Source organism: Arvicola amphibius, chromosome 7 (genome assembly GCF_903992535.2).
Source record: "Arvicola amphibius chromosome 7, mArvAmp1.2, whole genome shotgun sequence".
NCBI lineage: Eukaryota > Metazoa > Chordata > Mammalia > Rodentia > Cricetidae > Arvicola > Arvicola amphibius.
In genome coordinates, this window is record NC_052053.1 from 75,645,153 (window position 1) to 75,661,224 (window position 16,072).

General features: G+C 44.7%; 1 protein-coding gene across 1 annotated transcript; it reads right to left on the reverse strand.

The window, feature by feature from the left end:
- Positions 1-804: 804 nt before the first annotated feature.
- LOC119819959 (GSK3B interacting protein) lies at positions 805-16,030 on the reverse strand. Its single transcript, XM_038338172.1, has 3 exons — positions 15,946-16,030; positions 3,958-4,216; positions 805-2,778 (listed from the first exon to the last, which is right to left on the reverse strand). The coding sequence occupies exons 1-3, from the start codon at positions 15,957-15,959 to the stop codon at positions 2,617-2,619; spliced, it is 435 nt and encodes a 144-aa protein (XP_038194100.1). The 5' UTR covers positions 15,960-16,030; the 3' UTR covers positions 805-2,616.
- Positions 16,031-16,072: the final 42 nt, after the last annotated feature.

Here is a 16,072-nt window from a genome sequence, read left to right on the forward strand (position 1 = left end):
CCTGGTCTACAGAATGAGTTCCGTGACAGCTGGGCTACACAGAGAATTTGTTTTGAAAAAAAGCAAAACAAAAGCAAATTCTTTAAAAAAAAAAAAAAAAAAACCTTTGTGTGCACACATCACAGAGTCCATGTGGAGGCCAGCTTGTGGGAGTAGGCTCTCTTTCCACCTTGTGGGTCTTAGAGAGCCAGTCCAGGTTATCAGTTTGGAGGTGGTACCTTTAGTTGATGAGCCATCTGGCCTCCATGGCCCAGCTATTTAAAAATTTCCTATCTTGTGTTACCAGTTGAGTCAAACACCTTTCATTTTTTGTTTTTGCCCCTACCCCTCATTTGGAACTCCTTTTAAGTGGTCACTGGACACCTTCTTTCCCCCTTTGAGTTGCCTAAAACCATCTGTCCAGAATTTGTTTTAGCAGTCTCCTGTGGCCCAGGCTGACCTCCACTTCCCTATGTAGTGGAGGATGACGACCTTAGACTAGGCTCTCCTGCCTGCAACTCCCAAGTGCTTGGACGGTGTGTGCCTCCATGCCCAGACCAGGCTGGCCATGAACTCAAGAGATTCACCTGCCTCTGCCTCCCTGCTGGGATTAAAGGCGTGCGCCACCAGTGACCAGCTGGATTTTTTCCCTTTAGAAGTAAAATCAAGACTTAATTTTAAAACTGGTTTAGTTTAGGATGGAGGTCTGGCTGTGCTTTCACTAGTTGTATTTTTACCTACTTCTTTGACTCTGGGTAAAGAAAAGACTGCCTTCACTCACTTCAACCAATGTATAACATGGATGAACAGGTCTTGAATCAGTCATTTACCACAAAATGAACAATTTTAATTTTTAAACACATGATCACTTTATATGCAACTCAAAAGCAAGTAAACAATTTTATTCAAACTCTACAAACATCATTTTCTTCTATTAGCCTGAGATTAAGCATGAAAAAGTTCAACCTGAAGTTGGGCTTCACTGCCCAAACATCATGCCAGCATGAGTGCCTCACAAAGCCAGGCTCAAGCTACGGGTGATCTCTGCCGGGGTCAGCAATGCAGAGGAACTCTATCATCCTGGTCCACATAATCATTTTAAGGTTCTTTTTTTTTTTTTTTCAAGACAGGGTTTTTTTCTGCGTAGCAACCTTGGCTGTTCTGGAACTCTCTGTAGACCAGGCTGGCCTCTCACTCACAGAGATCTGTCTGCCTCTGTCTCCCGAGTGCTGGGATTTAAAGGCGTGTGCTACCACCGCCCAGCCATTTTGAGTTGTTCAAATGGTTTTAATCCTCAGGATTGAAGCCGGTGCTTTCCCGTGACAGCCAAGTGCTCTGCCTCACCTTCTCTCACATGATCTTCAGAGGCTAAAAATGCCCATGTGAAAACTAACGACAAAAACATCTGCAGTGACAAATGCATGAAGGGTGCACCCAGATGCAGATGGCCACTACGCATTTCTGCAGCGGCTGCTTTGGGTGACAATTAAAATACAACACCCAGGTCCTTTCTTTTCATCACGTACTGGAAAACATGCAGCAGCATGAAGTGTTTTATTAAGTTTATAAACACCAGGGACTGTAATAAAATATAAAATACAGAGCATCTCTTTTTTAAATATCAAGTTTCTGAATGCTTCATTCATCCTTTGGTTTCAAACCATACAATGCACTCATATTACACTGTACACGTGGCAATGAGACAGAACACTGTCCGACTGCAGGGAAGAGGGGTGCTGCGGGAATACCAAAGCACTACTTTATAGAAAGTAAGTGTTGAAGCAAAAATACTTTCTGAATATATATATATATATATTCTGTACATTGTAAACAAACATTCGGAATAAGAATCAACACAGGCCAAAATATTGTTTCCTAGGAAGCCAGGATCTTTTTCCTTTGAAATTATACACGCTGAGGATGCAGTGGGGCCTGTTCCTCTGTTTGCTCATGTGCTTAGATATCTTGGAAATGAGTAATCGTTACATTCATTTGCTAACGGTCTGTCCTCTCTAGGCTGGCTGGCAAACAAGGAATAGAGAACTATTTCTGTCCCTGCCTTTCATTTCATCCTCGTTGAGTAACACAGAAGCAATTCATCTTCATCAGTCCATTTGGTAATGTAAGTAGATTAAGTAGAACAGTAAATCCCGAATTTGTGCAGGGGAAGCTAGTTGTCAGTTTGTTTCCAGTAAGGCCAGTAACAAAATAACCACTACTAAGTCAGTCCAAGCTAGTAGTAAACCCCTGATTTAGCAGGCTGAATCCAGGTCTGAAGTTAGATGATTCTAATTTCTGTATCACTGTGCAAATCTAGAATTTTCTATGTAAAAGAGTGCTGGCAGCATTGAAGCCCTGTAGTAAGAGAATGAAATGCTGATTAGGTATTGAAATGTAGAGAGGCTGTGTGAAGAAATCAGAACGCAATGACAGTGTTAGGTAATGGCCTTGAAATTCCCTTAAATGAATCTGGAACTGATACAATTTGTGCGTCAATTATGTTGAGTCAAAAGCCTACATGTGAAGGAATGATAAACACATACAGCCGACACACTTTCTACAGTGATTATATGCAAGGATGTCAAATCTTATGTTAACGCTCTATACCAGCAGTAGCCCCACTATGAGGAAAATGAGTCACGACTGCCCATCCCTTTTCAAAGCTTCCAGTCTCTGAAGGAGTGCATTTCCGAATGCTTCTCGGTAGGCAGGGCTGAGCGTATCCAACAAGGAGTAGACTGTCTCATGGTAAGGGGTCTGCAAATGGTCCTCCACCTGGTCAAAAGCATAGCCCACCACCTACAAGAGAAGAGCAGCAGCAAGTGGTCATCAGCTCCCATCCCGACACAGAAAGCAAGAGCCAGGGGTCTGAATGGCTCATTCTGTACTGACACGTGATCACCATTTCTCAGGAGAAGGCATGCATTTCAGAACAGCTGTTACAATCTAGGTAACATAGGTAGTTTATAACACAGACAAGACCACTACCCAAAACGTGCTTCTCCCATGGCTCCTTAAGGTTTGCTTTGCTCACTTCTGCTCCCTTTCCAAGTGTTGAAAATCTTAAAAGCAACACTAAAATAAAACAGCACTTTACTTTTCATATCTCAAAATATTTTTAATCCTTATTTGATTTTTTTTAAAAAAGATTTATTTATTATGTATTCAGTGTTCTGCCTGCATGTATCCCTGCAGGCCAGAAGAGGGCACTAAATCACATTACAGATGGTTGTGAACACATGTGGTTGCTGGGAATTGAACTCAAGGACCTGTGGAAGAGCAGGCAAAGCTCTTAACCACTGAGCCATCGCTCCACCCCACCCCCTGCTTATTTTGATTTTAAATTATGCATATGTGTGTCTGTGTTTATCAGAGCGCAGGTGTTCATGGAGGTCAGAAGAGAGTCTGGGTCTCCTGGAGCTACAGTCACAGGTGGCTGTGAGCTGTCTAACATGTGGATGGTGGGAATCAAACTGGTGCAAGAGAAGCGTGCATTCCTAACCACAGACCCTCTCCAGCACAAACCCTTGCTGAATTCAATACACACAGAAGATCTTCCACATCAAAGTACCTGCTTGCAACAAAGATACTGGTGACAAAGCCTTCCCATTTCAGCCTGCTGCCGAGATTTGAACCCAGGGTCACATATGCATTAGGCAAAGATTCTACCACCAAGTCCCTTCCTTCCTTCTTTCCTACACCTCTCCCCACTTCTGTCCCTCCCGTTTCTCCCCACCTCCTACTCTCTCCTCTACTCCCCCCTCCCTCTCCCTCTCTCTAAGACAGGATCTTACTACATGGTCCTGGCTGGCCTTGATCTCAGAGATCCACCTGCCTCTGCCTCCTGAGCGCTGGGATTAAAGGCATGTGCCACCACCAGGCTCCATGACTAGTTTTTATATAATGCCCTTCTCTATCCTTTCTGATAAAGTAGTAAAGATATGCTTTCTTCTTCTTCTAAAGATAAAAGTGAGTTACCCTGAGCCCTGCTTCTGTGAGCTCCAGGCAGTATCTGTTCCTCTCCTTTGTCTCCACGTTGATGTACGCCACGTCATCTGCACAGCGCAGGCTTTTTGAGACAACCATACTGTTGACAGCGAAGAGAACATCGTTTACAACTGCTTCAGCCTCCAACCGCATGTCCTTCATATCAGTTCCTTCAAACCCATTGAGTTCGGAGCCCTCTTCAAACCCAGACATACTGCTCAGCTCCACCGGGTTATAGTCTGTTTCCATTCTGCAACAAAGTAGAAACATTTTTTTTCCTTTTTTTTTTTTTTTTTTTTTTGGTTTTTCGAGACAGGGTTTCTCTGTAGCTTTGGAGCCTGTCCTGGAACTAGCTCTTGTAGACCAGGCTGGTCTCGAAATCACAGAGATCCGACTGCCTCTGCCTCCCGAGTGCTGGGATTAAAGGCGTGTGACACCACCGCCCGGCTGGAACACATTTTTTAAAGTAGAAAGATAATTCAAATTATATTTGATTAAAATAATTAAGCCTTACAATGGACACTCAGTACAAAACACAAGCAGGCTGGGAGATGGCTCAGTGGGTAAGTCACTTACTGCACAAGCATGAGGACCCAAGTTCAGTGCCAGCACTCATGTAACCACACTGGCACGGTGGCAAGTGCACCCATGACCTCAGTGCCGAGAGTGGAGAGAGGACAAAGGCTGTGGCTTGTCCTCTGATCTCTTTGTCCATGGAAGCATAAACCACCACACGCACACGCATGCACGTACACACACACACGCACAAACTACTAATTTTTTTTTCTGGGAAAATACTGCCTAAAACCATTTCCAGTAGTTTTTTTTCCACAGCAAAATTATAAGTAGCTATGAATTTTTAGGAAAGAAATTCATTTTCTTCATTTCCCCCCTAAAACTTAAAAAACCCACAAACTATTTATTTGTGAGTGTGTGTATGGACACAATGCTTGCCATGGCTTGATGTGGCTGCAGAAGTCTCCAGCCTGTGTGTCCTGGGGACTGGGCTTAGGTCACTGGGCTTGGCAGCAAGCATCTTTACCCACTGAGCCATCTTGCCAGCCTTAAAACATCAACCCTCACTTTGGCAAACACTTGTCTTATTGCCATTTTTAGCTATTTCACACAATGCCTCAGCGAACGAGCACATAATTTTATTTAGTTTTCTGAGATAGGGACTCATATGGTGCAGGCTGGCCTCCACTCCCAAGCACAAGGATTAAGGGTGTACACCACCAGGCCCGGTGAGCTCATAGTTCAGATGTGTGATTGTTTCTCTAATTAGACGTTCAGAACGGCAACTGCAAGGTCAGAGGACGTGCCTACATGCTAACTTTCAACAGGTGTCCCTGAAGGGTGAGCCCTGCTGACTCACTCCACAGGCGGAATGAAGGGAGGGGCACCTTCCATCCAAGCTTTCCTTTCTTAACTTGTTGATCTAAGAGGCAAGGACAAGGGCTCATTGTTTTAATGTATGCCCTTTTTAGAGGCCTACAGGATAGTTTGAGCTGCCGAGGTCACATAGGATATGTCTGAAATCAGAGCTCCCATCCATACCTAGGAAAATGGATGATGCTCTGTACTGAAAATCTAAAACTGGGTTACTGTGTTTTAAATATGTCTTCCTTACTCAATCAACACACTGTTTAAGATTATACTTAGTTTTATAGATGTGACCATTTAATATAGCTTATAGATTGTTTGGTCCCTGGTGTTCTATTGGTTAGGATTCAGGCTCTCATCACTGCAGCCTTGGTTCAATTAAAAAAAATCAGTTTGGAAGGTTTTAGCCTCTAAACCCCATGCATGTCATGTCTTTATCTTGCTAGCTACTCATCTCAGTTACAGACTTCAGGATAATCATTACATGAAAAAGATGTTCCTAAAGTTCTCTTCACAGAAGTCTGGCACTGGCATGGAAGAGGGCCTTACAGGTTGGCAGAGTAGGTCACCAGGTGGTTCCTGGGTAACAATAAGCTTCAAGCTCCAAAAAGAAGACACCTAGGATATTTCATGCATCCCTCAGAGAATAATGTGGAAAACTTAGAACTTCTGACAATGATTTATGTGCAGGCTCATGTGTCCGTATGTTGTTTTTGTGCATGTGTGCAGGTGCCCACGGGGGTCAGGTGTTGGGCCCTCTGCGGCTGGAGTCACTGCCTGGGTGCTGGCACCTGAACCCGCTGTGAAGGAGCAGGGCCGGGCTCCTCATCACTGAAGCCTCATTCTCCAGCTCTGACTGCTGCTGACCATAACAGACCTTTCTGTGTGGGCACCGCCTTTCCCTTGCCTACTGCACCAGATTTTCTGAGGGGAATGATGCTTCTTCCTTACTGAGTGAACTCAGCAGGTGGTGTGGCTCAGACTGACTCCATAACTCAGCTGCAGCCCCCTCGACCAATAGTGCATGGACTTCTCTGTGGTCTTTTTAGCCCTATCATGGCACACGCTTGGCAGCCATCTTGAGATGAAGGCAGGAGTCCAAGGACAATTCTGACAAGGAAAGAGAACAGCAGAAGGAACAGAAGAGCAGGAGAGCCAAGCCAGTTTCCCAACCTCGGCACTTTTCAGTCACTGGAGCCAGTAAAGTCCCCTGACACGGCTGGCAACAGAAAGCATTCTCACTGATCCAGAATCAAAGGCAGCGGCTGACCTAGCTCTCCAACAGCTTTATGGAGGTAAGGAGATTTTAAACACAGAAGCATAATGACAAGGAAATTTTTTATGCCTATCATGCAGAAAGTGGTTGGCAAAAACGTTTTTGTAGAATTGAGTATCAATATGTGCTTGCTATTAGCTTCCTGTTGTTGCTCAGCAAACGACCATCAGCAGCTGAAAGAGCGCCTTCATTTTCTGAACGTTCTGGAGGTATGAAGCATAAAATGAAGACTTTTTCCCTCTGAAGGAGTCAGAACTGGGCATTTCCTTGTGGTTTCCAACTCCCAAGGCCACTTGACTTCCTTTGCTTACAGTCCCTTCCTGTGTCCTTTACTCTCCAAGGCTGCCCTAGTCATGGCTGCTGCCAAGTACTAAATCTGTTGGAAGCAGCCCAGGCAGTGACCCAGAGGCAGAATGATTACACTGGGCCAGTTTCCCTGTGGGAAAGCCAGCACTCTGTCCACAATTCTCTGTATATAGATTTGCCTTTCCATTTATAGAATCCATTATCTACTGTCATGGCAGTACATACAGCCTCCTGTCACAGTTGTGAGCCATATGTGGCTGCTGCGAACTGAACTCAGGCCACCTACCAGAGCAACAAGTGCTAATAACTGCTGAGCCATCTCTCCAGCCCTGATACTAAGTTTCTTAATTAAGGGTCTTAACTCCATTTACCCATGTATCTAGAATGTCTTCTCTTCTTTCTCACTTTTAGACAGGTTTTCATGTTACCTAGACTGGGCCCGCACTTCTGTTTCATCTCTAAGTGTCAGGATCCAGGCATGCACCACTAGGCCTGTGTTTAACCAGGATGTTCTTTAAGAATCAGACTAAGGGCCAGATGGTGGTGGCACATGCCTTTAATCCCAGCACTCGGAAGGCAGAGGCAGGCGGATCTCTGTGAGTTCGAGGCCAGTCTGGTCTATAAGAGCTAGTTCCAGGACAGGCTCCAAAGCTACAGAGAAACCCTATCTCAAAAAAACAAAAAACAAAAAACAAACAAAAAAACAGACTAACAAAGATATTTACTAGTAGTTTAAAGTCTAACTTTGGGGATGAAACACCCATGTGAATATTTATACAAATATTAAAGCCACAAATATGATCATAATCATAACTTAAGAAATATACTTAATTGTGAATAGCTGATATAGAGAACAAGGCTATGTGTGGTTCAACTATAGGCTCCACCATTAAGTGTCTCTGTATTTGGGTGGCCACAAAAAACTTTCTGGGCTCCCAGTGCTCTTATCTTCAGAGCAAGGACACTGTGTGGGGTGATCTATGGTGTGACGTGACTCATGGAATGGGTGAGTCCAATGGCAAAAAGGGCTCTGAAGGGGAAGAAAGCATTAGTCGGTTCTGCACGGGGTGAGAATACTGAGAAGGGTCACTACAATCACAGACATGGCTGAGTGTGGATTTACTATCTTGTTTCTGCCACATTCCCTTTTCCCACCCATGCTTTATCCCATGCTTTATTTCTGATCAGGCTGGCTAATTATCAAAATTCTACTTGGTGGCTTTTTTTTTAGACATTTGTCTAGGCTGGCCACAAGCTTGCTATGAAGTATAGGATGACCTTGGACTTTTTGACCCTCCAGAGTGCTGGGACTACAGATACTTATAAGTTTTGTTTCTGGTGGTTGCCTCAGAATCTAAGGTATACGCTGAATCACAATGTAGCTCTGACAGGTGTCACGTTGTTCTTTGTGTTTGGAAACTTTAGGAGAGTATACCATACAGCCCTGGCTATTTCATCATATGCTCTCTTCCGTATTTGTTAAAAACTTATAATACATGTTAATTTTGCCTTTTTTTGGTTTGTTTTTGGTCAAGGTCTCATGTAGCCCAGCCAGGCTTGGAACTCAGTATACAAGAATGAAGAACACTTCTGAGTCTCTGACCTCCAGCTTGGGGGCCTGGGATTACAGGTGTGAGACACCATGTCTGGTTTTTTTTTTTTGTTGTTATTGTTGTTGTTTTTGTTTTTTGTGATCCTGGCTGTCCTGGACCTCACTCCAGATCAGAGTGGTCTTGAACCCACAGATCTGTCTGCCTCTGCTTCCCAAGAGCTGGAATTAAAGGTTTGCACCACCACACCCACTCCACCATGTCTGGTTTCATGTGTTGCTGATGCTGGGGTATGAATCCAGGACTTTGTGTACGCTGAGCAAGCATTCTACCATCTGAGCCCTGTCCCTCTGATCTGGAGATGAGGGTGTCCTTGTCTCCCTGTCCTCTTGCTCTGCTCATTTTCTCTTTCCTTTGTTCCATTTTGAAAGTTTCTATTGCTATTTTCAGATCAGCAAACCTGCAGTACTGAGCCACTGATTTCTTCCCCCCACCCCCTTTCTCTGTGTAGCTGTTTCAAAACAAACAAACCAAACAAACAAACAAAAAAACCCCAAAAGTAAAGACTGTTTGCTGACAAAAAAACAAAATCATGAAAAGTGCTTGCTGCTCTTCCCGAGCAACGGAGTTCAGTTCCCAGCACTTACTTCAGGCAGCTCACAACAGCTTGTCACTCCGCTCACAACTCTAGCACCAGGGGATCTGGCCCTCTTCTGGCCTCCATGTCTTCTTTTGGCCTCTGTAGGCACCTGTACACATGAGTATATGTCCGCACACACACACACACACACACACACACACACACACACACACACACAATTAAAAAAGAATGTTGGGGTAGTGATGGTTGGGGGTGTAGCTTCGTGGCAGCATTCTTCTCCAGCACGTGTAAGGTTGTGGGTTCAATCCTCAGCACCACACACAGAAGCTGTTGTGTGTGTTGACAGTCCCGGATGTTTAGTACTTGGTAATGGTCTGGAACGACATATACCCACAAAGGCTCATATCTGCAACCTGGGTCCTCACCTGACACAGCTAATCCTGTGCTGTGGCTCAGTCACAAGGCTCTGACCTTATCAGTGGATCAACCTCCTTGATAGAGCCTTGTTGGGGATGACAGAAACAATGACGTGAAGTCATTGTTTAGAATTTGTTGGAGTCACTCAAGTATCTTTGGGGACTTTTATATACATACACAGCCTGCTCGGGGTCTGTCTTTTCTCAGCTGTCACTAGGTGAGCAGCCCTGCTCTGCAGCTCCCCCTGTGAATGATGTCCTCATGTCAGGAGAAGCAACGCAGTCAGTTAGTCCACAGCTCCTCGGCTAGTACTGGGCTGGGACCAAATCCAGCTCTACTCCTCTTAGGCAGTCTGTGTCAGATGCTTTGTCACAGCAGGAGAAACTAACACACATTCCACTTTCTCTGCAGTACAAAGTTCGCAGTAAGAGAAAACAATGGTGGGGGAAGCAGAAGCATGCGCCTCGGAAGTCAGGCCACTGCTACAACTGCTCAAGGAACCAGTAACATCTGTTCCACATAAAATGAAAGGTTCAATCTGCCTTCATCTTTAAACAGCTAATCAAAAAATAAAGGGGAAATAAAAAATTCTAATTTGCATTGTTTAGAATTTGGGAAATACTCAAGCCTTTTTTCATCTTTATATTCTATAACATCATTTACATTCTCTCTCTTTTTTTTTTGAGACAGGTTTCTCTAACAGCTTTGGTTGCCCTGGAACTCGCTCTGTAAACAAAAGACCAGGCTGGCCTCGAACTCACAGAGATATACCTGTCTCTGCCTCCTGAGTGTTGGGATTAAAGGTATGCGTCACCATCATCCGGCTCTTATATTTGTTTTCAATGGCTCTTCAACTTTTTAAAAATTTTTCTTTTATATATATATATATATATATATATATATATATATATATATATATATATATGAGTGTTTTGCCTGCATTTGTCTGTATACCAAGTACAAGCAGTGCCCACACAGGCCAGAAGAGGGTGTCAGATTCCCTGGAACTTGAGTTACAGTGGGTGCTGGAAATTGAACTCAGGTCCTCTGCAAATTCTTTTAACTACTGAGTCATTGCTACAGCCTCACACACACACACACACACACACACACACACACACACACACACACACACACACATCTCTTTGGAATTGAAGAGTTTGTCAGTCACTTGAGATGTCTATTTTATTTCTAACCCTGGTTTATAGTTACTCTGCACTCCAACTTTAGCAATGACTGATGGAAACACGCCGGGTACAGTGCTGCAAACCACGCCACAGATAGCACTTCGTTCCACTGACTAAGGAGAAGCTGGGGTGGAGGTATGCAGGGTGCTAACCTGAGTTTTCAAAAGGAAACATAAACAGTGACTCCAGAACCCTCAAAACCAGAGACTGAGGTTCAAAGAAAAATATTCTTAAGTATTGAATGCAAAAAAAAGAAAAAGAAAGAAAGAAAGAAAGAAAGAAAGAAAGAAAGAAAGAAGCACTCCAAAGCCAGGCAGTACTGATTCTTACTACACAACTCTCCGGGCGGTGGTGGCGCACGCCTTTAATCCCAGCACTCGGGAGGCAGAGGCAGGCGGATCTCTGTGAGTTCGAGGCCAGCCTGGTCTACAAGAGCTAGGTCCAGGACAGGCTCTAAAAAAGCTGCAGAGAAACTCTGTCTCGAAAAACCAAAAAAAAAAAAAAAAAAGAAACAACTCTCCAGGAAACTGGATTCTTGGAGATATAAGTAAGGAAAATTCTAACCAACATAAAACAAATTAATTCAGAATAGAGATCCCAGGACAGGAGAGATGGCTCAGTAGTTAATATTAGCTGCTCTTCCAGAAACCCAGGTTCGAGTCTCAGCACCAGTATGGCAGCTCACAACAGCCTTTAACTCCAGTCCCAGGAGATTCAGCATTCTCTTCTGGTCTCCTCGGACATCAGGCACACAGAGTGCACATTCATACATGCAGGCTAAACACCTAATGCACATAAGAGAACTTTAAGAAAGTATCACCACTTTACTTTAAGCCTTACATTGCTGCTGTCTACCATGGTGAGCAGCCGTCTGTGGTCAGAACCTTCAAAGACTGCACCTCCACAAGCGCCATGTGTCATTCTCAAGCATTAAATTGTTTGTCTGGTAAGCCCAGCAAGGATCCCTTAAAACGCCCACATAAGTGATTCGGGGCTCTGCTTTCTCCATCTGTTGGTGATTTCTGGGCCGTGCTACCATTTTTGTTTTTTAAAGATTCATAAACTATCAAGATACTGACTGCTGGATCTTACATTCTCCACTTTATTTCATTAGACCTTTATTTTGTTGCGTTGCAAACTCAGAGCAGCAAAGATTGGGAGAGTCACCTGTGATGACAGACGAGACAAAGTGACAGATATATATCTCTTCACAACAAAGTGACAGGGCAGAGACCGCCAATCCTTGAAAGCAGGTGTGGCTTCCTAGTACTACCACAGCCGTCAGGTGATAGCGGGAACGACTGACGTTATGCCCTTTATTTTTGTCTTACGTTTTAATCTGGAAAAGTTTTAATCATGACCAGTTGCAGTATGGTGGTATGCTTGGTGGGCTCTCAAGCAGACTAGTCCGGGCAGGAACCTCTGTTGAATGCTCTGGAACTCAGGCAAGAGATCTCACACTCCTTCTCTCTGGAGTGAAGCTAACACTAAAGTCGACCTTTAAATGGTGCTGACAGGTCTAGATAGGGGAACATAACAAAGTGCTTGGAGTAGTGCCCGGCACACGCTAAGTTCAAGAATTATACTGGGGCCAGGTGTGGCGGCACGCTTGTAAACGCAGCATTCGGGGCATGCGGCAGAAAGAGGGTGAATTAAGAGTGTCATCTGCAAGTACTAGGTCAGTCTTGGTGACAATGAGATGGTGTCTCCAAAGGAAAAAATACCTCTTGTGGCTGGTGATAGAGCGCAATAGTAGAGAGTTTGCTGAGTATGTGTGAGGCCCTAAGTTTGATGCCTAGCTCCCCACTCCTGCTTATTAGTACACATTATGAATTTGTTTTGTAAAAATAAAAATATACTTTTATGTATATGGGTGTGTGTCTTGCCTGCATCTATGTCTGTGTATTAAGTAAGAGTCTGATGCCGAGACAGAAGAGGATGTTGGGATTCCCTGGGACTGTAGTTAGACTGAGGATTTAGCATATGGGTGTTGCGTATGAAACTTGGGGCCTCTAGAAGAGTAGCCAGTGGTTTCTAACTGCTGAACCATCTTTCCAGCCCTACAGTCAGGTTTGTTTTTTGTTTTTTTTGAAACAGAGTCTCATTATGTATCCCTGACACTCACTACTTAAAAACAGGCTAGTCTATGGCGCTGGAGTGCTGGGAAGAAAGGTGTGGACCACCACGCCTGGCCTTGTTTTCAAAGTTTATTTATTATTATTAATCATTTGAAAATTAGGACAATTAATATATTTGTAAAGGATTTATTATGTATACAGCGCTCTGTCTGCAGGTATCCCTGTAGGCTAGAATAGGGCACGAGATCTCATTACAGATGGTTGTGAGCCACCACCATGTGGTTGCTGGGAATTAAACTCAGGACTTCTGGAAAAGCAACCAGTGCTCTTAACTTTCTCTCCAGCCACAAAGTTTACTATTCTTAATAATTTGTAGGTATGTGTCTTCTGAGCCACCTGACACGGTGCTGGGGACAAATCAGGGTCCTTTGGAGAGCAGCAAGCGTTCTTAGCCATCTCTTCAGTTCTCCTGGTCTTTTTTTATTGAGATAAAGTGTCGTTATGTAGCTGAGGGTAGCCTGCCTTGAATGAGCCACACTCCTCTCCCTGCTTCCCCAAAGCTGTGATTACAGGCATTCACCATCATGCTCAAAAAATACAAAGGCAGCTGCAGATCCGAAAACTGCAGGTTTCTGAGTCCAGGGTCAGTGCCCTTCACACATGCACACTGATGGCTGCTGCTGCTGGGGCACGGCAGTCTCGACACTGTAGTCTTGTTCTGTACACGCCTTTTTCTAAATAATATTCTTCACATTTATATACTAGTGTATGTGTGTGTGTGTGTGCGTGCTGGGGGTTGGTGGTAGGTTGTGCACACGCCATGGTGCTCATGTGGAGATAGAGGACAAGTGGGGGAACCTGGTACTCGACTTCTACCATGTAGGTCCTGGGGAACTGAACCCAGGGTATCAGGCATGGCGGCAAGTGGCTATCTGCTGAACCATGTTATTGGCCTGTGATTTTCCCCTGTTGTTTGAGACAGGGTCACATCAATCCAGGCAGGTTTCAAGCCTGGTATATAACCAAGGCTGACACTGTGCTCCTGGTCCTTGTGTGTTGACTTCCCAGGTGCTGGGATGATAGGCATGCTCCACTGGGCTCTCCCAGGCAGGTCTGCAATACAACCAACACCATCACTGTGAGTTGTGTGAATCCTTACTTAGAATATTATTTTGACTTGGGGCACCTTCTAACCTGCCACTAATTTTTTACAAAGTTGACAGTATCTGGTTGAGTAATTATCTTTATCTTCCTCAATCAATGCTATGGCGCCAGCATTCTACACTAAGAAGTTGCCTAAGCTAAACTTAAAAACAGCCCTGGGAGCTGGGATGAGTCTGCATCCCATGTGAGCTCAAGGTGTGATAACAGTTCTTAGATCCTAACTATGCTGACTCTCTCCTAGAAAGTATAAAAGGTACAAGGCAACACACTTAGCAATTTGGGCGTAGTACGCTTGTTATTGTGGGATCTTTTATTTTCACTTTCTTTTTTGTTGTTTCTGTAAGTGCAGGCATCCCAGACACAGCCTGAATGCAATTTTATATTACGTTTGGAAACAATGTTAACAACAGTCACAGAACTACGCCCAAAGTCCAGTTCAAAATTCTCAAGGCCTGAATTCAGCAAGGGCCTGTTCCACACTTTGCTTTATTTATACTAGAAAGAGCACTATTATTACTTGTTAGGCTCAGTCTCTCTTTCAAACAGGGTCTTACCATATAGACCAAGCTGGCCTTGAATTTAAGGAGAGCTGTGTACACCTGCCTCTCTAGTGCTCAGATTAAGTGCATGCCACAATGCTCACCAAGCATCTTATTAGTGTCCAAATATATCTAGAACCCAACTTGTTCTAATCTTCAGTGTTAGATTCTGGTTCAAACCATGGAATCTGAACTACTTGTTCTGTCCTTTCGGGGCTGGTCTGGCTTTTTCTACCTTCTAAGTCTCACACCTGACTATTTTCAGCACTGTAGTTAGCAAACTTAGGCCAGATTATCTTGTATTTCTCTTTATTTTTTCCAGGTGCACAAATCGAATCCTTGCAATGGCCTACACCTATTATGAGAACACACTCCTTCCTTTCCTCCCTCAAGTTCCTAGAACTTATCAAGCATGATTCCTGTGATGAGCATCACAGGTGGTTTTTGTCTGCAAAAGAACTCGGACATCCACGTGCCCTACTTTCTCGATTTCTCCAAGTCTCTGACGAAAATACTATCTTTTAAACATGAGAGGCCTTTTCTTACAATTCAGGGAAAAAGCGTCTGAGTGGTATGTGGTGGTGTAAGCCCAAAATTTCAGCATTTGGGAGACTTTGCCATGAAGACTCCAAGTTCTAAGCCAGTCTGGGCTACATACCAAGTTCAAAGACAGATTGAGCTACATAGTGAGAGACTGTCTCAAAAAACCAAACCAAACCAAAAGAACCGATCCTAAGGATGCAGCATTTATGAACTAGAATTTCTTAATTCAATCGCCTCAATCCAGGACTCTGTTTAGGTTCCTTCCCTGTTCACATTTCATTTTCCTCAATTCTCAAGTTTATAATATTAATCTGTTCACAGCTGGCTGAGGCGGCAACTTCCTCAGAGAGGGCAGCACAGGTTCAAGGTTGCTCAGTGGTAAGTGTCTGGAACGTAACCCAGGACAACAGACTTTCCGGCCTTTAGGGGCAGCTTCAGGAAGAAGCCAGCTGTGCCTTTGCAAGATTGTCTCATAAGAGGTAAAAATACGGCTACGCAGATCTCCCCGAGAGCACAAAGTCTTCGATGAGGTTCCTCTGGGGTTGCAAGGCGCCGGATTTTAACAGAGAAAACAGTATTGCCCACAAACGCCCCGAATCCCAAGTTTCCTGGTCGTCGGCGCGGCATACTACGAGAGGCAGGCGCTCTGCAAACAGGAAAGTACTAGAACTGGAGAATGCTTTGCAAACAATACCAGCATGCGGTGGGGAACAACTTGCTGACAATGGGCATCTGTCAAAACCCGGACAGAAATGCCAAGTCTCCAGTCCTCGCCCTGCAACCCGTGGCGTCCGGCGAACCACTTCCCGGAGGACAGTCCAGGCCGGACCCGCCCCCAGGCCTGTCAGGACGAATGCGGATGTACTCCCGCACTTACCACTCCGCCGCCACCGCGATGTCAAGGCCCTCGGCCCGCAGCCTGCCCGCCCACTCACCTGCGAGCTCCCATGTTCCTCCTCCACCTCGTCCCGAGGCGTCTGGAGCTGGACTTGAGGCGCCTGCACCATCCCCGCCCCCACAGTCGCCCCGCCCATTCATCACCGGAAATAATCCCGCCCGGAC

What these genes read in the sequence shown, in the direction of transcription:
- LOC119819959 (XM_038338172.1), bottom strand. An exon ending in TCACAGAAGCAGGGCTCAGG is followed by an intron (nt 2,779 to 3,957) that starts GTAACTCACTTT and finishes CTTCTCTTGTAG; the next exon opens with GTGGTGGGCTATGCTTTTGA.